Source organism: Nesoenas mayeri (assembly GCF_963082525.1).
Source record: "Nesoenas mayeri genome assembly, chromosome: 11".
NCBI classification, from domain to species: Eukaryota; Metazoa; Chordata; class Aves; order Columbiformes; family Columbidae; genus Nesoenas; species Nesoenas mayeri.
This window is the reverse complement of record NC_137563.1, coordinates 18773219-18799172: the sequence shown is the minus strand read 5'-3', so window position 1 is coordinate 18799172 and position 25954 is coordinate 18773219. Positions and strand designations below refer to the sequence as shown.

The following is a 25954-nucleotide window of genomic DNA, read 5'->3' as shown; positions in this document are numbered from 1 at the left end:
TTAACGGTATAATTAACTCCGCTATTTCCCCGATTCACTCCCAGCCCGGGCTGGGACATGGTCAATGCCCTGCGCCACGCATCGGCTCACGGGGCAGTTTAACGCTCTGGTGCCCCTGTATCTCCTCACAGGCAGCGGGGGGCGGGAAGCAGCAGCCCGGTGCTCAACGCCCCGACACGCGCACCACAGCCCCGCGGACCGTTAGGCCGGTGCGAACCGCCGCCACGTCACGTGGGGCCGCACGTTCCTCGGGCAGCGGCCAATAGGCGGTGCCCGCGGCCACGCTCGCGCAGGGGCCGCCCCTGGCTGGAAGCGCTTCCCCAGGGCAGCTCCGCCCCCGCCGCGCTCGTCATCGGCCTCACAGGTATCACGAGAGCAAGCGGCCGCCCTCACTTGGCTTCTTCCGCCCTTTCCCAAAGCCTCGCGAGATCTCGTGTCCTTCCCTTCCGCGAGCGGCGGGAGGCCTGGGCAGTGCCGCTGAGCTCTCGCGAGGTTGCGCTGCCGGAGGCGGGGCGCTGGGCGCAGTCTCGCGAGAGCTGGGGCCGCCCCGCCCGGCCGCGCTCCCCCCGGCCCCGCTCCCCTCCCCGCAGAGCTAATATGGTCGCCAGCGATGGACCCTGTCAGGCCAGGTCAGTGCGGGCGGGCCCGGCGTCGCCTTCAGCCTCGGCGGCCGCCGTTATCCCGCCCGGCGGGACTCCCGCGGCCTGAGCCGCCCCCTGACCCCTCCGCACCGGCCGGCGGCGGAGCGGGCCCGGCCCGAGCGCGGCCCCGGCGCTGTGAGGCGGCTCCGGCGCTGTGAGGCGGCTCCTGCTGCGCTCTCCTCCCTCCCGCCGCGCTTTGTGCGGGAGCGCTGCCCGGGACCGCGGCGGGCGGGAGCGGGGCGGCCCCCCCGCTGCTCGGGGCATCCAGCGCCAGCCTCCGGGCCCGTTACCAGCCCCGCCGCGGCAGCCGCTTTGTTCTCGGCGGTTCCGGGGCCCGCCCGCCCGCCGGCGGCTGCCCGGGGCTCCGGGCCGCGGCTTTGGGCGCGCCCCGCCGGGCCTCCCGTTATTCCTCACCACCATTTTTGTCCCTGTTTCTCTTCTCTCCGCCGCAAACCCTGCGGCGGGCGGGGGATGTCGTGCCCGTAAAGGTCCCTGCTCGTTGGGCCGAGGCCTGAACGGTGCTTGGCTCAATTTGGGGGGCCGTGTTAATTGTTCGGCTGTTGAAGTGGCGCAGGTTTTGTTGGGTGTTGATGATGTAGCACTTGTTTGGCCACGAAAGCGTAACTGTAGTGTAAAATCAAAGCAAGCAGCAAACAAAGGGTAAGTGTTCTGCTGCAGACCCAGCGTCTGGTGTTTGTGCTCGGTGATGTCGGAACTAACACCATTTTCCCCACTGTAATCTGGATTTTATTTCCCTAGACTTTCACTATATGAAGTTCTTTAGGTCTGAGGGAGTGCATCATTGGCACTGTCCCTTTAGTTTGCTGGCAATTGCATTAAGGCATTCTTTTTGTGAGCTGCTACTTCTCAAGAAGTTATTTATTCTCTCCACCTAATTAGCTGTAATGAGATTGATTTTTGTCTCTTGTTTGCGTGTCATTAGCCAAGCACTTAAAGCTTTATGTTTCTACTATATTAAGACAGATATCTCTTATCTAAGTTGGTGAGGTGTATTAATCCTGTTTTGTAGATGGTAAACTGAGACAATAAAGGTCAAATGTGTTCAGGTGCGTGACTGCTGATTACTTGTGTGACCTGTATGTACCTAGTGTTACAGTTCATCTTTGTCATGCATCTACATCATTAGGTGTCTCAATCCATATTATGATGTACTTGCAGTCCTAGAGGAACATTATTTTTGGTAAAATCAGAAATAACAAGCTGTTCCTATGAGTCCTGTATTGGTACTCAAACCTTCTGTTCTTTTACGGCTGTAATTTTTTTTACTTTTTCCCCCAGGAAGCCCTTACCAGCTGGTAATTGAAGCATTAGGAAACTATCCACAAAAGAAGTTCTACAATGTCTCGAAGCTTGGAGGCGCCAAGTATGGTAATGAGGCTTTTCAGTTGTTTGTAATTAGGGTGGCACCAGGAGTAAACATGCAGTACTTACTGCTGTAAAATGTTGGGAGATGCAGTTGTGACTGTGTGAATTCCTAACAGGTGTATTTGAAGTATTACAATTTTCTACTCTGTTGTTGCTTTATGAAGTTAGTAGATGGTAATAACTTCATGTGGCTTTTTTTTCCCCTAAGGGAGAAAGTGTGGGTGTTGCTGGAGTTCTCAGCAATATTCAAAATCAGAATAATTTCTCTTTTGGAAAAAATTGAGAGAGAACTCTTGTGTAATACCAAAAATAAATATAGTTTTTACTCTAAACTTTGTATTGCTTCTTGGTGTTCCAGTTTCACCCCACCAAGCAAACTCAGACAGTGGGTAATTGTATGTTTACTAGAACATAGCTTCTACTGCAATTGCTGCAGAGAAGTGAGGTTTTATGGTGTTCAAACAATTGCTTAATCACAGTATGTTGTTAGTGTGTAATATATCACTAAGTGGTAGGTGCCAGAAAGACTTTTATTTGGTCTCTGTGTCTGGCTGCCTTTTAAAAAATAAAGTGTGTGCACGTCTGATGGGAATGGGAAATACATGCAGATGGAGGGGGCTATAGATCAGTGTCAGCTGCAACAGGCTTTACTCTTGCAGATAATCAAAACATAGTCTTATTATTTTTTTCCCTTTCATGGTAAACTCCTAAAATACTTTACCTGACGTACATATTAAAGGTATGTTTTTTTCCAGTTTTGCTGTTTTGTAATGTCTGATTTACTCTCCTATGTTCAGAGAATTTGTGATGTTTCTTAACTCAAAATTACCAGTGGCTATTTCACTTAAAACCCATGTTTGACAGCAGTAACTACTTTTCTATTGTTTGAAGTGAAGAGAGGGGAACTAATGCACAGTGGCTGCTGAAAATTCCCTGTCATAGCTGTGTGCTCTTGCAAATTTCAGCTACTTGTAAAATGAAGTTAATCTTTCAGATAAGCACATAAGGAAGAGGTAGAATGCTTCTGTTTGTGGCTTTGCCCAGGAAGAAGCAGTAGTGTGGTAGTAACAAAACCACTCAGTTCTACAGGAGTGTTTTGAAGAGCCTCTCGATAGGCTTGGAAGTACCAACAGAAGGTACTACTTTCTGCTAAGATGTGCCATAAAGCTTGGAGCAGCCGTGGATATTCCTGAAGATACTCAGAGAAGGAGCCTAAATAGACTAAGAGTGTCCTTGTCTTCCTATAGAAACTCCCGTGCGGAAGTTGGAAGTGTCATGGGAGCTGCATGTTAGCAATATATAAAATAAAGTTTAAACACAATGCGGCGCAGTACTGATAGCAAATCCAGCATCTGGAGTTCCTCATTGCATTTGCTGCTAGAACATTAATTTTGGGTTTTGCCTGTTTGCCCTCTACCTGGGGGCTTCTGACTGTAATCTGACAATAAGTGCTTGTTTAAGTTAATCAGATTACTAATGTAAATGTTAATTGATTTATTTGCCAATTTGCTAGGGAGAATCTGATTTTCTAGCCTGTAAAATAGTATTCAGTTATGGGGAAAATGGTAGCTAGAAAGACCTGAGAATGATTTAGACCAGGCTCTTGCTGGGATGAGAGTTAATTTGGAGAGCCTTTCTCGACTGAGCTCCACAAATCTGTGAGAACGGAGGTTCCATCTCCTCTCTTGATCCTTTGCTTGACCACCCTCCTTGGGAAACTTCTTTTTCCTTGTATGCAGTCACAGTGTCCCTTCCCGCACCTTGTGACTTTTTCTGTCACGCTTCCCCTTCTCTGCGGTTCCGATGAGGCAGTGAATGACTGCAGTTATCTCACTCGACGTTCTCTCCTCGGGCGAGCAGACCCGTGTCTCCTGCTGTTCTTGTGTGTCATGTGCAGCAGCTCCATAACCATCGTGGAGGTCCCTTCCCTGGGCATGATGTCATTTGTTGAGATCTCTTGGATCCTGGGAGGCCCAAACTATACAAAGTGTTGGGGATGTGAGTTGCTGGTGCCTAAGAGAGAGAAGCCGTCGCTTCTCTGTGGCTGATGGTTGCTGAGCAGCACCATGGACAGTTTGATTTATCACTGTATGGCTGCGCTGTGTATTACTTGTGATCCAAGAAAAAGCGAAACAGTTTTTCCTTTGGTAACTTGGCTTTTAAATAGAGTGGTGGCATTATAGCTGATTAAACATCTTTGATGTTGTTCTTATATTGTTTTGAGTGACTTGTCTTATTAGACCACAATGGATAATATCTGAGAAAGACATGTGCAGTGAGAACAGAGTCAGCAAATCCTATATTAATAGTTTGCGGCCAAACCTCTGGATTAGGTTGAGACCACCAAATTGGACTTTTTTGGTAAAGGCTGAACTTAATTGTTTCATTTTCTTCTTCCAGCTAACTCTATCTTCTTATAAAGTCATTTGCCTGCTTGAATGGTACTGAAAATAATGGGGAGAAATGTGACTTAATATAGATTTGTTTGTTTGTTTGCAGTGAATAGTGACATCTGCTTTTTTTTTCATTCTTGTTTCCAGTTCCCTAATTTTTCTTTGTGCCAGAAAGCTGCTTCTAGTCAATACCTTAATCCAGATCAGTAATAAACTAACTACTAAGTTGTACTTAGTGAAATGTCATTCTTTATTTTTTGGAGTGTGTTTAATTTTAGAGCACATGGCAGAATAGTTTCTGGTCTTCGTATCACTGGTCATTTAAAAAAAAGAAAGAAAATATTCTAGCTTTAGATGCTTTTGACTTGACATCTCAAGTAATGAAATGTTGAAATTCACGGTTAAAAAACAGTTTTGAATATTCTAACTGTTGCTTTTCATCCACTCTGATCACTAATCCCAGCTCCAGATTCCTTGCATCTCTCTCCTGCCAGCATAGCATACCTTCCTAAATGTCACTGCCATAACACAGTGCAGTCAAGCCATTGGTATCTTCTGTCCAAATCCCATATAACTCATTTTCTGCAATGTATACATTGTGCAACTTGCTGTTCCATATTGAGTAATAAAGATCAAACCCAACACAACTGGAAAAAGTAGGCTCCTGTAGTTTTCATCCTTCCAATCCCCAATAAAGCTGAATTATTCAGAAATGTGAGATTGTAACTTTTAAAAAAACTACAGAAGCTGAAGGTGTTGCACTAATTAAGTCGCTTTGCTTTACCCTAGATACTCTGCCTTATTCCATACGAGTGTTGTTCGAATCCAGTGTCCGTAACTGCGATGGCTTCTTGGTGAAAGAAACAGATGCTATGAACATCTTAGACTGGAAAACAAAACAGAATAATGTTGAAGTGCCCTTCTGTCCTGCCAGAGTTGTTCTTCAAGACTTTACGTAAGTGTGTCTGTGTATGCCAAAAGCTCTGAAGTGATCTGTGTCAACTCACAGAGCTGTATGTACAATTCTTTACCTTGAAAAAAACTAGCACTTGGACTTTTGCTGCTGAAGTACCTCTCTTTCTCAGTAGAAACCTGTGCGCTGCTTCTGCTGTCCCGTAGGTTCCTCGGGATAATTCCGTGTGATGCAAGGACAGGAGTTGTTCTATAGGGTACCCTGGTTTTAGCATAGATTGGTGAGCCTGGAGCTGTTGGCCTACTAGGAACGCTTTACATGATAAGAGCCAGAACACAAATGGAAGTGGTGACATTTTGGCTGTAGCCAGATGGCTGACACTTCATTGAAATATGTAGGATTCTTGCTTGAGATAACTGAAGATTGCTTACTCCACAAGTATATGCAATCCAATTGAACCCATGAATAATACATATATTTTAAAAGTCTCTTAGGATATTAACTTTCTTTATAATTTGAGTATGGCATAGCTAAAAGGGCAGCCCTTCAGCAATTTGAAAATATTAAATTTAAGCTGTTTTGCTTGTCAAGAAGTGAGATAATTTAAAAAGGAATTGTGATATTAATAATAAGAGGTAACTTCTGCTTAGTAAGTTAAGCCAGGAAGATTTATATACTACTGTGTTGTATAAACTTTGTCCTCAGTTTTGTACTTCAGGTGCACTTATCTATATAATAGCAACAAGAATATTTTTGTAAAATGCTGTGAGCTTCAGAAATGGCGGCTCTTTAAGAAGAGTGATAATACACGTTAAAGTGTTAAAATGTATGGCACAAGCATTGTTTGCAGAAAGGTTGTGTTGTAAAGAGACTAAGCATCTAAAAACTAGTTTTGTAGTGAAGTACCATTGCACTTCAGGTGAAAGAGAAATGTAATTCTTAGATGTTCCTATTTTCTTGTTTGGTATGTTCAAACATGCTGTTGCTTGTTGTGAATAAGTACCAACTCCATTAATTTATAAGATGTTTCAAGTTCTTTAAAATTTAGATAATAGAATAGTAGGGGTTTATCATCTGAAATAAAATTTAGGTAGATCTAGACTTTAACTTTTTAAGTTTAAAAGAAGCTTGTATATTTTAGTGAATTAATGGCCCACGTTGTTATACTCTTCTGGTTTTCTGTCTGCTAGTGGAATTCCAGCCATGGTGGATTTTGCTGCCATGAGGGAGGCCGTGAGGAATGCTGGAGGAGATCCTGTGAAAGTCAATCCTGCCTGCCCAACTGATCTCACCGTTGACCATTCTCTGCAGATTGATTTCAGCAAATGGTAACGTACCTCATTTTTGTGATGAACCATACATTTTCATCTGATACTGAACCGTGGATTCACTCTGGTCTTGGTACTATCCCATCAAATTATTTGTTATGTGTGGATCCGTGAAACTGGACCTGATGAGTATCGGAAAGAGTCTGCATAAAAATGGATAAAATAACACTCCTGAAGGAGAGAAAGAATGGTTATGAGGGGTTATGGAAGAAGCTGACTGGCAACCCAAATTTTAGGCACGCTTGTAATTTTGCTTTATCCTGGTTTTACTGTTAATGTTAAACAAAACTTATTTTTAACTGTCTGCCTTGTCACAGCTCCAGAGAAATGGCTTGCAATCCTGCTGGACATACTGAAAGACTGTCATTTCAGCCCATTATGGGCCTGGATTTTACAAGATGTTTAAAAAGGCTGCATGTGTTTGCAGAGAGAAGTGTACTTGTAGGAATATGTCTGGAAACATATTAGGGCTGGAAAACTGACAGCCTGGTTTTCCTTTTCTGACAGGCAGTGATGTGATGAAAACAGCCTGGGGCTGCCTTTTGCTAGAAACAGTTCTGCAGAAGAGGAGAAGCTGGAGTTTTATTCAGTGTTTGCTGAAGTAAATAGTGCAGCTCCCCTCCACCTTCTCCCCTGCCCCTCCGTCGTGGAGCCTTTCAAACTCATGCACAATTGTGTGAATTGCTCAAGTTCTTTGGGAATTTTAAAAGTTAATGGCCAGGGGTGTGTGAGTCATTTCTGTAGAGCTTCCAAATACATAAAGGGTTTTGGTTTGGTTAGGATTAGAAGAGTGAAGAGCAAGAAGCAGCAAATCATTTGTTGTGTTGCATATGTGGTGGTTCAGTTCTGCGGTCTGTCCATTCTTGTGCCTGGAGGGACAGCTGGTCTGGTTGTGGTTAGGCTGACCTAAAATTATCAGAAAGACCAAGTGTTGGCAAGAGGTCTCAACATGCTGCTTTGTCATGATAAGTCCGGTTTTTGTAGTTTCACTTTTGGAAAGCTTACAGCATCTTGGCAGCTGCTGGCCCCTGATAAGAAACCTTTCACTACAAGGTGGTTTGTGCTGCTTTTGTGGAGCTTCCATCTCCTGCTGATCAGAGGCTGCTGGACTAAGTGGGGTTTAGACAAGGTATCCTCTGAGGCCGTGCAATAGCCTGCAATTTGATAACTATGTATATTTCTGTGTTACTAAATCAGAAGAAAGCAGTGGCTTTAATTACATATCAATGATTTGGTAAATATTGAAATGTAAAAAGTAATTCATTTTTCACAAGTTTTCTTTGCTCTCATGCAAAGACTGAATATTGTACGAATAGAGACTAGTGTGCTATATAGTCTTTATTTAAAAAAAAAAAAAATAAACCCCAACAACTTCTATGCATGATTGCTGTCTGACTTGAATAGCGTATAAAACTTACCTGAGCCTCTGAGAATTTTATGAAGATACATTTATTTCCTTGAGAAATATTTGTCTGTGCTTATTCCCCTGTGTATCTAACAAAACATGTACAGTACAGTCTTAAAAAAAGAAACATGTTCAGCAAATCCACATTTTGGATGAGGCCCTACCCATGCCTTTGAAGTTTAAAACCCTGATTTTAGCCTTTGCAACATTATTTATAAAGATTTCTGGTCTGTTGTGAGCAAACTGAAGGAGTCATTTGTCTGGTATTAATCTTTCAGACAATCCAGTTCTTTTCACTTGCTCACTACCACACTAGTTCAGTTATCTAAGCTTATCCAGTTGCAGTTTACTTTGCAACAGGGTTTTAGTAAAATAACTTCTTTTCCCAGATATCTGCTGAAGGGATTGGGAGGAAAAAAAGGGAAGACACAAAATTCCTTATGTCTAACTTATTCTTCTGTTTAATGTTACAGTGCAATACAGAATGCTCCAAATCCTGGAGGTGGAGATTTGCAGAGGCCGATGGCAAAACTTTCTCCACTCAAAGTGCAGCCTCGGAAGCCGCCTTGCCGGGCTCAGACGGGCTGCAAGGGGCCCTGCAGCACCGGGGAGTCGAGTCGCAACTCGGGACCATTTTCTGCGCAGATCGAGAACACGCCCATCCTCTGTCCTTTCCATCTTCAGCCCGTGCACGAGTATGAAAGCTTCCTTTTTCGAATTATTTGCAGCCTTCTGTGTTGTTAAGCGCTGCCTGTGACAGTTCATAGACATGTGTTGTGTTTTTCTAAACATCCTTCTGTACTCTTCACCTTGTGCTAAAAGGTCTGATATAGCAGATTTGAATTAGTCTACAATATTTTTTTGTGGACAAGAAGGCCTTTACTAAGCACCGTGCAGGTGGCCAAATGTGTGACTCATGGTTGTGATTTATAAATTTTGATACTTCCCTCATTCTTTACGAGGATAACAAAACGTGGCAGTAATCCTTTGTATGTTAAGTAAAGCTCAGTGAATAAATCAGTGACGTACTGGTTTATTTCTGAAAGCAAATTTTAGGGTTTTTTTGTGGGAGCTCTTCAAAAGTCTCTGGTTCTTAAAGAACTAGGAACTAGCCTATTCATCATCGTCTAGCTTCTATGGAATCTCACAGTCCATCTGTCATTGAGTTGAAATTCAGTGTATATCCTGCCTATTTGCAAAGGCCCAGGGGAACCTCATTTATCTGCCTCTTCCTGATTTTCAGTATTATTGACAGATCATTGGGTACCATTCCATCTATGACAATTACGTGTAATCATCCTCCTCTTCCAGCTGCCACCTCTTTTCTCTGATAGACTGTTCAGAGCCCTTTCTTCCTGTGATGGACAGGTGTAGAATTTAAAAGCTGATCAGATCTGTATCTCACAGTGATATGGGGCTGATTGTCTTGGTAATTTTATAGATATGCAAATACTGATGCTTAGTACAAGTGTAGGGATGCAGAATTAATGATGTTTTCAGCAGTATTGATGTTTGTGGCAGCAAACCAGCAGTGGTATTATGAAGCCGCGGCGTGAATGATGACTGTCCCCAGGGGCTTGGCAAAGCCGTAGTACAGCCACTAACCTTCTGACACTGCAGAGAAAGGGAAGGGTTGTGATGTAAAATACACCGCTAGGAAATTGGGGACTTCTTTCCTGGTACAAAGCAAGTGTGTTCCTGTTATTGTCCACCTTCTCAAAGCAGAGGTCACTCCTCTGAAATTGTGGATTACTTCTTTATAGCGAGTATCAATATCTTAATAAATAACACTAGTTAAGAAAAGAGGGTTCACTTATGAGAGTGTACTTACTGATGAGTACTTTAGAAAGAAAAAAATGTGGCTTGGAGGCAAAAAATACAGAAATGGAGGATAGTTACTGTTGCCCTGATGCTCTACTCAGCTGGGAAAGGGCTGGTGCTGAACATGGAGGGTATTTTTTACATGAACTACTGAACATCTTTATTCTTTATGACAGTTGAATTTCAAGGTGTGCACTCTGTAAGACTACTGAAGAAAAGAGCTTCTGTGTATTATAGTATATGCTTGGAATAGATCTCTTAAAATGAATCTTTTTGAGATCAAATACTTTAGGCAAACTATACCTAGAATGAACATGTTCTCAAGCACAGCGCAGATGAAATCAGTTATTTTTCACTGTTTACAGAAAGCTTGCTGCAAGGAAGGAATTATCTTTGTTCTAATAAACCACTTCAAATTTTGCCGGAGGCTTAAATGAGTCTTTCATCAAACAAGCAAAAATAACATATTGTTCCTCTGTAATTTGAAATAATTGTGACAGTGTTTGTAAACTTTATCTTCCTAGGCCTGAGACAGTATTGAAAAATCAAGAGATGGAATTTGGCAGAAATAGAGAGAGGCTTCAGTTTTTTAAGGTATGTTTATGTACCTGTGGGCCTTCTGTTGTGTTTTGGTTGTTTAAAGAGCCTGCTCTGTTTGTCTACCAGTGTTCAGGTTTGGATGATAAATTAAATGTAATCATTTGCAAAGGTCAGACTCTCAAATGTGAATTTAATATGGGAACAGAAAATTGGTGAACAACATGATTTATGTCTTTAAAATTTGTTAGGCAGCAGAGGTTCTAAATCTAGGTGTTGCTTAAAGAGGAGATAATTTTTCATAATTCTAACTTGAAAACGGCTGTGCTGTTTGATTTGGTTCTTGTTAGTGTGAAGACAGCGGGCAAAGTAGATATTAATGAAGCATTAATCTTTTTAATGCTTCTTGATGAGCTTAGTGCCTTAGGTCATGCAGAGTTTGGGGATAAAAGGTTAGTTTGCCAGTGCTTCTCTTACAAATTTTACTGAGGCTGGAAGCCTGAAGAGAAGCCGATGTTGAGGTGTAGCTGCTTTCCAGCCCAGCAGCGGTGCTGGTAAACTTGTTTTTAATGGCACTCTTGTGCGGGGAACAGTGGCTGCTTTGTTGCTACTCATGAATCTGCAACTTTGGTATTTGATGTGCAACTGCTAATTTAACGTGGTTTGGGAATCCGATGCAATGGTATAAAAATGTTTTCAAATTGGTATGTTAGGTGGTTTACGTCTGAAAGGTGCAAATTAGCTTTTACATTATTAAAGAGGGAAACTGCCAAGCTGAATCTTCTTACAAGTTTCCACACCAGCTTTTTTAAGTCTAGCATCCTGAGTTTGTGTGTAGCAAGACACTTTTCTAAATTGTATCTTCCGTCTCACCCAGGAGTGTAGAACCTAAACTAAATTCTGCTTGAAGTACAAGTGCTTAGGTTCTGTTCTCTAAACACTGGTCTTAGCTGAGCTTAAAATCAGTTGTGTGTGCTGGAAGGAAAGGGATTGATGCAGCCCTGCTTTCGAAAGGTAGGTATGAATTATTGATTCAGCCTTCAGCAGGAATGGAATGAATGGGTTTGTTGATGATTAAGAATGTATAGAATCCAAGGGGATTGCATAGCTCTGTTTGACAAATGACCAAAACCCACTTGTGTAAATAGCAAGTACTGTTTTATTGCAGGTTAGTTTTGTTATTTTAGTTATGTTCTAAGAATTTAATATACCTTTGAAAACATGCAACTCTTTTTTTTCTCATTTGGGAAAAATTACAGTGGAGTTCAAAGGTTTTCAAGAATGTTTCCATAATTCCACCTGAGACTGGAATGGCGCACCAAGTTAACTTGGAACATTTGTCAAGAGTTGTTTTTGAAGTTAAAGATTTCCTATATCCCGATAGCGTGGTTGGCACAGATTCTCATACGACCATGGTGAATGGCTTGGGTATCTTGGGCTGGGGTAAGTATGCTCAGAGCAACTCGATAGTACTTTGAAAGGTGTTGTAAAGCATTACTGAGAAATACTGTCTTCCCACTGGATATTTCTATCTCAAGCATAAGCAACTCTGTCTTGAATTCTTCTTCACAATGTTTTTTGTGTCTATAAGTAATCTCGGCTAACAGTTGCTTACATTCAGAAACTGCTTTTTGTAATTTAAAGAGAAAATAGCCAAAAAACTATTGATATTCAAATAAGAGCTGTTTGTGCATGTGGTATAACATCTGTCATACAGAGGTTTCTTTTTCTTTTGGAAAGTTAATTTTAGATATAGAACATTTTCTGGTTGAATGCGAAGTCTAACTTCAGCAATAGTCTTGCTTGGTTTTATTTTTCATGTACAGATATTTAACAGAGAACTTTTCTTGCTGTAGCATTTAGGCTTAATAGAAAGAGATTTACTAGATTTTTTTGGGACCTCAAAATATGTAGTCTTGGTTACTTAAACCAATAAAAAGCAACCTAATATTGTCCTTGCAGGTGTTGGGGGGATTGAAACAGAAGCAGTGATGCTGGGGATGCCCGTTACCCTCACTTTGCCCGAGGTGGTGGGGTGTGAACTGACAGGTACCGCCAGCCCACTTGCTACATCCATAGATATTGTTCTCAGCATCACGAAGGTGAGTGGGATGCCTTTTCAAACAAGGCAGAGTTTGTTGCGTGTTCTGCCGGTGATGTTTGAGAACTGAAGTAAATGCTGGGAGTATTTTTAGAATACCTTTGATAACAATAGTGCAGAAAGATACAAATATTGTCTAAACATTTTTGTTTAATAGTCCTCAAAGTAGTGGTGTGTGTTTTTTCTTTTTTCCCTCCATATTCATTTATTTTTTAAATCATTTTTGAGTGAAAGAAGGCCTATAAATAAAAAAGGCAAAGCATGTGTTCAGGGTTGGGGCAGAGGAAAGAAGCCTGTTTCCATTATTCTCCAGCAGGCGGCATGTAGGCTGCTTCTCTAGCTCAGCAACTTTTTCCAGATACCCTTTTTGTTCCAAAATAGTCCTGCAAGACACAAGGCCTATGTATGGCTGTAGGCTGGTGTAACTCAAGAACGTATTTTCTGGAGACAGGATTTTACCAGGATGGCACAAAGTGTCACTGCTGTAGTAGGTAAAGAGCTGGTGTCAAAACATCGAAGAGCTGCAGTTGCTTTGAAAATCCAGTCTTCCTTCTGGCATGTTTGAAGTAGTCTGTTCCTGACTAGGAAGCCTGAAGAACTGAGTTGCAGATGGAGGTGGTTTATTATGTCAGTTTCCAGTGTAGATTTTCAGAACCCAGTATGTTAATGGGGCTTGGGGTTTGGTGTGTTTTTTGCAGATGTGGGTCTTAAGGTTTCAGCTTTTTGTTTTAAACATTCATGACTTGCTAATTGTGAGTTGTGGCAACAAACATTGCGTCCATTGTACCTTTTCACATAACAAATGTTGTGTGTTCTTTTACACAGCATCTTAGGCAAGCTGAAGTTGCTGGAAAATTCGTTGAGTTTTTTGGGAGTGGAGTTTCCCAGCTGTCTGTAGCAGACCGAACCACAATCGCAAACATGTGTCCTGAGTATGGTGCTATTCTGAGCTTTTTCCCTGTTGATAATGTGACACTGAAGCACTTAAAGCATACAGGTAAGAATGAAATTAAAACAGTGATTAATTGTAATAGCGTTTTAGAGATGCAGCAATACATTCTTTGCTTAAAACTCCATAGTTCTTGAACAGTGTTTTTTTCCTGCAGAGTTCTGCTGTAGATTTAGTGTATACAATTCTGCTGTATAGTAACAGGCTGTGTCATAGAATATACTTGGCTACAACTTTCATCCTGTAGAATCTCATTCATCTGAGTAACATCTATCACACAAATTGTACTACATGTTTACTGTGGGCTAGTTTTGTGGGCTGCTTAGTTTATGGCATTCAGATCTGAGTTACTGACCTGCTTCATTGGCACCAATGTTTCCTTGTGGCCTGTTTTGTCTCCACATATCCCACGTATTCCAGTGAGGCTGTAGCTTTTGTATGCACAACGCTGGTGTGCGATAGCTGACCTCCCCCTGAGCTTTGTGCCCAGTCTGGTCCATTGGCCTAATAGCTGATTAACTAACAGCATGTTATTTTTCAACATCATGAGTCCTTGTTGTTGAAAGCATAGGTAAACCTTTAAAAGAAAAGTACTAAGACAATTCTCACTTATATTTTGAAAGTGTATGGAAAAGAAGTCTTAATATGAGATGAATCCCTTAACTACCTGTAGATTCCCTATGAAATCAAAATCTAAAATAATTTCTAGAAGTGAATGAAGCCACAAAACAAATTGCAACATGTTTCATATTACTTTTTCTCCTCCTTGGAGAGCATTATTTCACTGGCATTTCAGGCTAAGCTAGAAGGATGTCAATTATTTATCAAGCTACTGCAAACACAGAAAACCATAGGGTAAAAGATAGCAAAAAAAACCACAACACATTAGTAAGCCTTTCTGACACTGAAATATGTCACTTTTAAATATGAGTTAAACATTTGTAATTTAATAACAAACATGTTTTTTCTGTTCAGTGCAGAACAAGTGAACCATTTTCTAACAGTAGCTGGTAATGCTGGCTATTATCAACTAAGCACATGATCTGTATTAAAAGAGTAAATCTTAGAAAAGCTTGACAAACTTCAGGGACAAATCTGTAAATTTAGTTAGTTACAATTGCTAGAGTTGTAACAGCTTATTTTGTTCCTTGCTATGAGGTGAGAAAGTTGAGCTAAAGTAAAGAAAAAAAGCTTTTAAAGTATTTTAATTTATGTATCATTCCCGAATAGCTCCTGGAGGTTGGATATGGGAGTGGTGTGCATTGAACAAAAGTACTTTGGATGTCCAAGGATGTATTTCGTATGCTTGAAACAATCTTAATTTCTGAGAATTGTGTTATTTATTTTAATTTTTAATGTGACTTTTCTCAATCCTTCCGAAGGTTTTGACAAGGCCAAGCTTGAGGTCATGGAAGCATATCTTAAAGCTGTGAAGTTATTTAGAAATCATGAGAGTTCTTCCAGAGAACCTGAGTATTCCCAGGTATGCTTGGGATGTTTCTGTATGTTTGATTCTCATAATAACTAACTACTGCTGATTTAATTCATCTGTCTCTGCTGTAATTTGCATTGCTCTAATAAAAGTTGTATTTATTAACTCACAATTTTGAGAAGCAAAATACAGAGGGGATGTGGGAGAGAAGGGAGAAGTACAGTAAATGTTGGCTAACAGATACCCTCTTGCTCAGATATTCCTCTTGCTCCTGAGTGATCAGGTGAGTTTCATGGATGATAGAAAAGTTAATGTTACAACACTTTGAATAAGATGACCAGCCTTTTACCGTAGGCAGTCTTGAAAAATGGAAGCCCAGAGTTTTATTGTCTCAGAATGTTTGAATGTTAAACAAAAGAGGTTCTGGATGTCTCAAGAGTATGTTCAATGTAATGTTGGGCTGGGATTGATAACGCTTGCCTTTTGTTTGTTTTTTTTTAGGTAGTGCAATTTAGTCTAAGTTCTATAATTCCATATGTCAGCGGCCCCAAGAGGTCCCAAGACAGAGTGGCTGTTAATAACATGAAAAGCGACTTTCAAGCCTGCTTAAATGAAAAGGTTTGTACAACTCATGTACTCTACAAAAGGTACTTCCTGTGATTCTGTGAATCTACATGAATAAATGTTATGTTACTTATTGCTTTCATACCTGCTGAGCCCTCTTTATTGCTAAGTAGACAGTTTATCCTGTGGTATTTTTTTCTTGCTTGGCAAGTGTCCTGAGGCTCGTAGCTCGTAAATCATAGGTGTGTGTGTCAGGAACATGAACTTCCAAGAGTCCTTACTTTCACACTTTAGATTGCTAGGGAGGAGAACCTTAAGTCATAAATAGCATAAGCTTAGGAAACATTTTCTCATTTTCAGAGTGTTTTAAACAGCTGTGTTTTACTTAATTTCCAAGCCAGAATTACCATAAGAAAAGAATGCTCATCATGTCTTAAACGAGGTGCAGAAAGACTTCCAAGATTTGTAGCTAATCAGTGCTCTGAGTTCTTAACTTAGCAAGTGATTTTTGCTTGCGGCTTTACTTGACAGAGGACATGTTGTTACTCTGAAGGTGGTATTTTGGGTTAGAAATATGCATAAGTATCTAAGAATGCAGCTAATAGAGGAATACATCTTCATTTGTAGTGTTTTTAATTAAAGTCAAAGGCTGGCAGGAGTATTAGAAACATTTACACTTAAACACTCTGTAAAAATTCTTTCTGTTAGTTTTGGCATTTCTGACTCACAATGAGGTGTGTAATACAGAACAATCAATTGTGGCAGAGGGAGAAATCATAACTGATCATGGCTCAGAGGATGCCCGAGTGCTGAAAAGCTGGAGGGTGTGAAATGTTAATGGACCGAGTCTGCTTTGAGTTATAATCCTCTTCCAAGTAAAATATCACTTATGATTTTAATTCAGAAACCGGTATTGTACAGAATTAGGCATCTGCTCGTAAGGGATTCTTCTTTTGCGTACAGCAGGAAATGATCGTGTGATCAGCTGTGCGTTTTCACTGGCATTTGTGCACAACTGTTGCAAAGTTAAAGCAATTACACAGAAAGAAGGATGAGTCCTCTGTAGAGGCAGAGAGAGGCATGAACTGAGGGCTACTTTTGAAATCTCTTCAAGGGTTCCTAATGGGACAGCTGAGTAGTATTTTTAAGATGAGGATTCACTTGGTCTTGCTGTAATGTCATATTTGCTCTACTGTAATAACTGCTGACATGTATTTTTTGTCATCTAGTGTGGCGTTAAAGGGTTTCAGATTGCAGCTGAGAAACAGAATGACATTGTACCTGTTCAGTATGAAGGAAATGAATACAAGCTATCTCATGGCTGCATTGTCATTGCTGCAGTGATCAGCTGTACAAACAACTGTAATCCCTCTGTCATGCTTGCTGCAGGTATGTTGTGACTAGTGGCAACTGACTGGATCTGAATGGTGTTCCTATGTTTACACAGCCTTTACCTTCACTTTTGTAGGTTCTTTGTAATGACTTGAGCTAAAGATCTGAAACTGTAAAGTTTTGGCCTTGTTTTATGTTCTGGAGTTTATATAATGAAAGCTACTTTTCAATAATACAAGGTCAAAATTTGTGTCACAAAGCAGTGTTAAGGATGGTAACTGCAAAACATTTACGTTTGGTCGTATTTTAACAGGGAAGCAGTTGTAGGGCACTGTTACGCACATGGTGACACTGTTGGTGCAGGAGGTGGGCTTGAGCTCAGATGCTGTCCTGGGTGACAGCAGCTTGAACTATAGTTAGCTGCAGAATCTGGAAAGAAAATCCATATTGTTGAACAATTGTTCTGTGCCTTAGCTACTTGTTAAGGAGTATGTGCTGTACCTTTACAAGCTGCATACAGCCTTCCTGGAACAATTATCCCTTCCTCAGACCTTGCTTTCTTCCTTTGAGGTCCCCTGTGAGCAAGGCAACCTTCCCCTTGAGGTTGTGTGGCCTGTATTAGAAGAATAAATTAATTTGCACTGTCAACTAAAACATGGGAAAGAGATTTTTCTTATAGAAAATAAAATTGGTATCTACATTATAGGAATGAAAAGAAAAACCTGAATGATGTTGTTACAAGTTAAGAAACTTTATTCAGGAAATAGTTGCTTGAATAACTTAATAAACTGAAGGTCTAGTCATCCTCTGGCTTTTTCTTATGCTTAATTTAACTAAGGTAGCATCAGATAGATATTCTTTCAAGGAATACACAAAACAAGCTGCATCTCTTTTTTGGTAGGACTCCTGGCTAAAAAAGCTGTTGAAGCTGGCCTAGTGGTTAAGCCCTACATACGAACAAGTTTATCACCGGGCAGCGGAATGGTTACACATTACCTCAGTTCAAGTGGAGTGTTGCCGTACCTCAGTAAGCTTGGGTAAGTTGTGACTCCTACTGCGGTTGTCGTTTGAGGAAAATAGTACACCTGGATTTTATCCAGGTTGATAAATGTGGTTACTGTTCATTTGGTTTGGCCAGTTCTTAATTTTCTAGATCATAATTTCAACTACTTGCTGACTTGAAGTTGTTTTACTTAATCTTATTCCCACCTTACAATTTACTATGTGTAGATCTCTGCCTCAGAGCTCTCTTATTTTCTGTAGCAATCTGCTTGCTTATAATTGCCTTACAAGACAGAATACACTTGTTTATGTATTTAAAAAGTGGAAGCTGGATGTAAATGTGTCAGGGCAGCCTGTATTAGTATTTTCTTAACGCTGCTGCTGTTGTGGGTTGTTTAGCATGTTTTTGGTTGCTCCGTAGCAATAACAATTAGATTACGTTCATAATTTTGCTGTGCTCTGAAGGATGGTACTGCATTTGCCCTGACTTAGGGAACTAGCAACATCTTGAGATATTTTTGACTTATCTTGATCAGTTGCAAAAATGTTACCTCATATATTCCTGTTTGCATCAGTGAGATGTAGTGTCTCCTGTTTGCTTCCTAAAAAGTCTGATTGTCAAAGGAAAAAAATCATCTTAATGATTGCTAATAAAGTAAAAAGTTGGTTTGCTATAATTTAATGTGCTACTTGATTGGGTTTTTTTCCTATGTAGGTTTGAGGTGGTTGGTTATGGGTGTTCAACCTGTGTTGGTAACACTGCCCCCTTGCCAGAAGCCATCAGGAATGCAATAAAACAGGTAAAGCTCTCAGGCTTGTTGAATACAGACATAGTTCTCACCCAGTTAAGTGATCAAGAAATACAGGAACGCGTGCAAAATATACTTTATTGTGGGCTTGGACTCTGCATGATGTTTTTGCTCATCTGCATGTCAGAGGGAGACCATGGTCATTCCTTGCTATGTAAAATAAACACAATAAATAGTATTTGTAGTGTAGAGATATAAATTGCTAGATAAATACATAGAATCTCATCTTATGGAGGATGCAGTGTGTAGATTTTGTATGATAAATGAAGAGGAGGGTTTTCAAGGGCTATGTGCTTGAGTTATTTTTAACTCATAGCATTGAAAGAGCTGCAGCACTTTTTTCCTGTGAAGCAGAAGAAAACTACAAGAACTGAAAGGCAAGAGAGGAGTTCACTGAAGTGAGTGCAGAAAGTATCAGAGGGTCAGGAGTGAAAAGGAGGAGAAGGAGAAAGGGTAGCAGGAGAGAATGAAATGCTTTTAAATTGAGGTGTTAGAATGAATATTTGAAATGGAATGCTAAAAGTACATCTGACTTAATCAACAAAAAATAGCACAGGCTGTTAAGTACCACCAAGTCCAAGGAAAATACATATGGGTCTGCCTTTCAGGGTGACATAATTGCCTGTGGAGTGTTGTCTGGAACAAAGAACTTTGAAGGACGTCTCTGTGACTGTGTCCGTGCCAACTACCTTGCTTCTCCACCGCTTGTAGTTGCTTATGCTATTGCAGGCACTGTTAGAATAGACTTTGAAACTGAGCCTTTGGGTAAGTATTTCTTTACATCTTATATTTCTGCATCTAATGCATATGTAGAAGAGGTTTCTTCACATGCATTTCAGCATACAAGACCATTGAAGAGAAAGCACAGTCATATTTGGTGTTGCTTTTAACTAAAGCAAAGTACCCACTTAACTGATGAAATTATTTGTGTATCTGGTACTGTCTCTGAAGACCTGAATATATGCATATTCTAAAATAAATATCAAGTCTAATATCTTATTCTTCAAAATTACTATGTTCTGTTTAAAATCTTAATCAGGCACTGGCTTTGACGGCAAAAGTATTTACTTACGAGATATTTGGCCCACCCGAAAAGAACTTCACACGGTGGAGGAAGAGTGTGTGATATCGTCCATGTTTAAGGAATTGAAAGAAAAAATGGAGGTAAGAATGGTCTTTTGTTCTACATAACGTAAAGCTGCAGTGAAATGCAATCTTTATCATATCTTCCAGTTGAATATCATTGGTTTGTCAGTTATTTCCATTACTGTAAAGGGGGACTTGATTGAGATGGGTACTTTTTTAAAATAGTGATTCTTCAGTAATATCCAATAAGGTAACTTGTATAATACAAATTAAAAAGCAAATCACTGGCAAGTTTTTTTTGTTTCAGAATGTAAACAGTTCATAAACCAGTTTCTCTGTTCTTTTTGGTTAACTTTCTTTTTTGTAGAAAGGAAACAAAAGATGGAATTTACTGGAAGCACCTGAGTCAACTTTATTTCCCTGGGATTTAAAATCTACTTATATCCGATGTCCTTCCTTTTTTGATAAGCTTGTAAGTACATTGGCTCTATCTACCCGATTATATGCATTATGTCAAAGCAAAGGAATAACTATTACAGTAAAGCTTTAAGTGTATTTCTCAATCTTTAAAATACTATTTGTATCTCTGGAATGAGTGGAGCCTGTACATCGGTGTGCCTTCATATATTGCAGATATGTTTTCTTCTTGGAAGAAAAATGTATCTTATTTTTGTTGTTGTTGTTCCCCCCAATCCCACCCCTTCCCTTTTAGGCCAAAGAACCGGTTTCACTACAACCGATTGAAAAAGCCCATGTCCTGCTCTATTTGGGAGATTCTGTAACTACAGATCACATATCCCCTGCTGGAAGCATTGCAAGGAGTAGTGCTGCTGCAAAGTATCTGACCAACAAAGGGTAAGAACTTTGCACATTAAACAGCTTTAATTCTAACTGCTTCATGTGCCGAATAATTGATCGGTACAGTTGCTTTCCTTTAGAAATGCCTGTCTGGATAAAGTGGACATTATATGTGAATAAGCAACGTAGTAACTGTTACTGGTGTTTGTAAGTAAAGAATGAATGGGCCTTTAATCCCAGGATGGTCATGTTATTTATGAGTGAAGCTCTTGTTTTGGCAGAAAGCTTGTTAATAAATATGCTGGCACAGGTAAGAGGATTAGTAGAGAGGCTTGTCTCCTGTGAGACAATTCTTGAGCTAGAACAGTCTCCTCATAATTCTACTGTAAGTACTGTACTGCTCAAAGCACTTTAAAACAGTCATAGAAAATCAATTTAAAATGGCACTTTTCCTTATGAATAATCCAGCAATGATTTGCACACCTTGTTCATCTTTTAAAATAAATATATTTGTTGGATGAGTAGTTCTTTACATCTTGCACTGAAAACTTAGAGATGCTGCAATAATTACTGTAAAAATAATAATATTGTTTTAAACCAAGTAATCTTTAAAATAACTGATTCCCTTTAAAATGTTATTTCTATTCTAGCCTCACACCTCGTGAATTCAACTCTTATGGAGCTCGAAGAGGTAACGATGCTGTGATGACAAGAGGTACCTTTGCAAATATCAAGCTTCTGAATAAGTTCATAGGAAAACCAGCTCCTAAAACAATTCACTTCCCATCCGGACAAACGGTAAAAATACATTTGTTTGCATAACTGCTCTGTAGTTGTGATGTGGACTTAGAACTCACGCAGACTCTTTTGCTTTGTTGTTCTACAGCTAGATGTGTTTGAAGCAGCGGAGCTGTACCAGAAAGAAGGCATCCCTGTAATTATTCTGGCAGGAAAGAAGTATGGACTGGGTAGCTCAAGAGACTGGGCCGCAAAAGGGCCTTTTTTACTGGTACTGCTGCTTTGTTTATGTTTGGAGTGTGCTTTTGGTTTGTTTTTTTCTGGAAACACCTAAAAACATATTGTCTAGTTTGGGGCATGAATATGTTTAGAAACTCTCCTCTATCTTGAATATAATTTATTCAATGAAATTAATTTACTAGTGCATTTGATCTCTGTGGAGTGTTAAGTATCCAGCTATTGGAGACCTCTTTCCACTAACTCAGCGTACAGCTGGGGTCAGCCGTTGTTCCGGTGGAGCGGTGGAAGCAATGACGTTCAGTCTGGGGTCTTGTGCCTACAGCCGGGTCACCGTCTGTTGTACAACTCCATTTCGTGCTGGGTGGGCCTGCTCTGCCCTGTTTGATTTCATCCTGCTGTAAAGCTAAAAGATGGTTCCTACTTGCTCACAGGACTCATACAAAGCACCCTCTTTACTCTTTGGTTTGAATGGCAAGGTTTTGGACATAATATGATATTTGAAGTTTGCTTTTGCATTTTCCTGACTACTGTACTTTATTTTTTGTAGGGTGTTAAAGCTGTCCTGGCTGAAAGCTTTGAGAAGGGCCATAGAAGTCAGCTGGTTGGAATTGGCATAGCTCCACTTCAGTTTCTTCCTGGGGAAAATCCAAGTGTTTTAGGTCTCACTGGCAGAGAGCAGTTTTCTATATTGCTCCCTCCAGAGCTGTCGCCCGGAATGACTTTGGATATTAAGGTATCTTTGCAATTCTTTAAAAATGTCTCTGAATGTACTGATGATTGAAAGCACAGAAAGAAAAGTTAAGCCTGAGGCTTGAAAGGAGGAAAAAAATTAAGCTTACTTTCAAAGAGAATTTAGTCTTGCCTGGAGTTTGTAATAACTATTGGAGTTTCCTAAAGTACCAGTACATATGTTCTTTGTAAGCAACTTTTTATGCCACCTTAGAGTTTTGATTGTTCTTTTGGGCATTGTTTTCCCCCTCTTTATTATCAATGGAGTTGTAGCTCGCAGCTGGATCTAAGCTGTGCACTAAAATGCACCTTCACGCTGCTCCCAGCACTGTCTGGGTCTGCAGTGCCTGAGAAGCGGGTTGAATTTGCTTGTGTTAAACAAAACTTGGGGTTAGAACCTTAACCAAGAATAAGCAAGTGAAAGCAAAACTCTTAATTGGTGTCTCTTTTTTGCTTTTGTTTTGAAGACAAGCACTGGAAAAGTATTCAGCGTGATTGCCTTGTTTGAGAATGAGATGGAGATAACGTTATACCAGTATGGCGGAAGCCTAAACTTTGTGGCTCGAAGATTCTTATAGTAGCTACTGACTCTATGGGTACCTTGCATAACTGGTAATTCTGAAAATGCCTTGTGTGAACCCAGGAATCTGTACTGTGGAACTGCAAACAGTCCTAGTGTGCTCAAAGTTACTTCGTCCATGGATGTAAAAGATTGTGAATCATTGTAACTGCAACAAGATCCTTCCTGATTTTAAATAATATTCTAATGGTGCTATTGAACATTGCTAAAATCAACATATGTATTGTGGCAGAGAGCTGTAAGTATGGAGGGGATGTTTTATCAGACCATTTTGTAAATAAACTATGTGAAATCTGAAACTGATTGTGCTGAAGATTATTATGTAAGGTGGTTTTCTGCAGTTGTTTCCACTCGGGTTTTGCACCTGTAAATCTGTGTGCTGCTGTTTGCTGGTTTAAGGATAGCAGATGGTATGGAATGTTAAAGGCCAAACAAAAAGATAGTTTTTCTTCATCCAGAGCTTAAAACACATATTCAGTTTTTAATTTCTTGGTCTTTAGGTTACAGGCTGCACAAAAAGCAATCTGTGTGAGGCCCGTGGTACCCTGTATCATGACTTTCTGACCTTTATTATGGGATTATATTTCATCCAAATCCAGATTTAAAACTGCTCATGCTATGAAATATTGTGTGCTTAGAAGTATGGATTTTTTTCATGAGAAACATCTCTGCATTTAAAAAAATGCTCACAATTATTTTCTTCATGCAGGCCAAGTGTAGTGCCCCAGCTTTCTGGCAAGCTGCAGTGTCCTTGATTGAAGTTTGTGATACCTGCTTCAAGGGATGCAGTATGTCATTTGACATCAGTCTTTACTGTACTGTCTGTGATATCATTAGACAAAGTACCTTCCCTTAGGATTTTAACCTTTAAAAATCTTGACCAAGATCTATTAGGACTGTTTAAATTCCTCTGCTGCAAATACAGCCTGTGTCTAATACATTAGACTTGCTTGTCAATGTAGAGTAGCCGAGGTGGCTGTACTGCCTTGAATGTTGTCTCATGTGCTGTTGGTTACAGCTCTTCCGGACAGGCATCAGGTTCCCCTGCTGAGGATCCCACAGTACTGAGCAAACCTGGCTCTCACACCATTGCAACTCCTGTACATGTAATTGTCGGCACATTGGCGGTACAAGCCCTGTTCTGTGTGTGATGCTCCGGGAGAGGCACAGCTCCTGCACTAGTGCTTGTTCTCCCGCTTCACTGAGCACTGATGGCTTCTGACCTGTGCAAGTGAGTCTTCAGCTTCAAGATTATTTCTGTGCTCTACCCTGAAAAGCTTCATAATACTGCTTCTGGTTTATGTAGAGATTAATTTCTTTTGGAGAACAAAACTTCAATAACTTGCATATAAATTATCAAGATCTTGCTTTAAGATTTGTTGCTCTTGATAAGCATTGTCTTCAATATTGAACCTTTCAAGAGTACTATATATTAGTTTGATAGGTGTGCTTTCAATTTGTAACCAGACACTAAGCTAGTTGGCTTGCAGACTTAACAGATGCACTGTTCAAATTTGAATAGTATGTTCCTGACATTCCTTAAAAAAAAGCCCCAACATATAATTAACAATATATTAATTTTTTGACAGTTCAAATGCCAAATTAATTTGACTTCATTGGCATAACTTTAATACACCTTTCATTTTATTGGACAAAGTTAGAAATTCTGTATAATCTGGTTTTTTATTTCACTAGTTTTGCTGTGGTTTTCTATTAGTCAAGATAAAAACCATTCCAGTGACCCCTGCCACTGATATGGATGATAAATCAACTCCACTATATTCAACTGCGTGTTGAATGAGTTTCTGTTCTGTGGTACACTTCTGCTAATTTTATCCAGAGTTCTTCAGCAGATCTTTCTAGTACAACAGTGTGTCTGATACTATGTTGTTGGTTTTGTTTCTGTTCTTCCCCAGCTCAAAGGTGTTCTCTCGAACTAAATCAAAAATATGTTCATTATTGGGGAGCAAATAGGAATTCAGTGCTGGCACATGATGCCTCATGCAGGTGGTAAATAAAAACACAACTCTAAGGCTGTGTTAAATTTGCATAGCTGCTAATGCTTGAACGGAATGCAGCCTTCTCACCCCTAGTGCAGTAACACAGTTGCTTCAGGAGCCAGTGATCCCTGCTGTGTCAGGGTAAGCCAGCACTGTCAAGTTAAGCACAGTTTCAAGGGTGTGATTTCCCACAAGTTGTCACTAATAAAGCCTCTTTTAAAGTCTCTTTTAAGAGAGGTGATGGGTTGCATTACCATAGCAACTACTGTAATTCTGCTGCACTCCTGTGGCTGAAAATCACCGACAGAGCTTTTGAGCTGTGCCGTGGTACAGCTGCTGTTCCACTTCAACCCCTGCCAGTGTTGCTGCAGTGGGTCCTGCCCCTCAAGCCCCGCTGTGAGCCTTGCAGAGCCATGCAGCTCCCACCCTTCAGTGCAGGGGTGACCCGTGTCCTGCTCCCCGCGTGGCACCGAGCTGCCCGTGACGGGAGCGCTTGCCTGCTGAGCCGTGGTGACGTGCCTGTCCCCTCTCCCCGCGCAGCAGCGAGCGCTGCCACAGCCCGGCAGCAAAGCCGCTGCACTCTGGTCACTGCTAGGGTGAGATGAGCTTTAGAGGGGCGAGAGTGACGTCCTCGTTGTGGCAGAGGTGGGGTGCGGCACGCTCAGAGTGCTACCATTGCACACCAAACCTCTATTAGACCTTTTCTAGTACATTAAAGCATAGGAGGCAGTGCACCTTTTTGAAGAAGTGACTGTGTTAGATGTATGTAACCTAGAGATCTCTCTCCAGTTTGGTCTGGAGAAGAATCTGTTCCAATTTTTCCTAAATGTTTTCTCTCCTCATGCCCTTCTTCCTCCCTCCTCCACCTGAATTACAAAGCTTTGGGATAGTGTTGATGTTTATACATTTTACATCTAAGTATAAGGACATGAAGCTATGTATATTAATAATATTTAAGCAACTGCAAATAAATGTCTGCTGTTTAAAGCCAACAGAACAGTGTAAGTTTTAACTTCAGTAAGTATTGTATACATAGATCTTAAGTTCAGTTGATGACAATTGTGCATAAAATGTTACTGATGCTGTAAATTATTTTTAATAAAGAAAATTGTATCACAGTTCTTGTATGTTACCATCTATTTTGAATAGATAATATGCAATACACTTAAA

At 40.5% G+C, this 25954-nt stretch overlaps 1 protein-coding gene across 5 annotated transcripts; it reads left to right on the top strand.

Moving 5' to 3' along the window:
- The first annotated feature begins 506 nt into the window (after positions 1–506).
- IREB2 (iron responsive element binding protein 2) lies at positions 507–25863 on the top strand. Of its 5 annotated transcripts, none has more exons than XR_013922591.1 (23): positions 507–629; positions 1941–2030; positions 5210–5375; positions 6524–6661; positions 8540–8761; positions 10412–10481; positions 11684–11867; positions 12387–12526; positions 13351–13522; positions 14857–14957; positions 15408–15524; positions 16700–16859; positions 17704–17839; positions 18520–18604; positions 19222–19378; positions 19653–19777; positions 20067–20171; positions 20412–20554; positions 21148–21295; positions 21384–21506; positions 22023–22208; positions 22672–23022; positions 23803–25863. XR_013922591.1 is itself a non-coding variant. In XM_080351001.1 (22 exons), exons 1-22 carry the CDS (start codon positions 611–613, stop codon positions 22780–22782), a joined length of 2898 nt encoding a protein of 965 aa, XP_080207127.1. In that variant the 5' UTR covers positions 507–610; the 3' UTR covers positions 22783–23793. The 5 variants fall into 5 exon arrangements, 1 of the variants encoding a protein (XP_080207127.1); XR_013922592.1 differs by having other exon boundaries at positions 22672–23572; XR_013922594.1 differs by lacking the exon at positions 23803–25863 and adding an exon at positions 23494–23793.
- Positions 25864–25954: the final 91 nt, after the last annotated feature.

Excerpts from the sequence above, each read along its gene's own strand:
- IREB2 (XM_080351001.1), top strand. Across the intron at positions 15,525-16,699 it reads AAGCCTGCTTAAATGAAAAG|TGTGGCGTTAAAGGGTTTCA; the intron begins GTTTGTACAACT and ends TTTGTCATCTAG. Across the intron at positions 21,296-21,383 it reads ACTTCCCATCCGGACAAACG|CTAGATGTGTTTGAAGCAGC; the intron begins GTAAAAATACAT and ends GTTGTTCTACAG.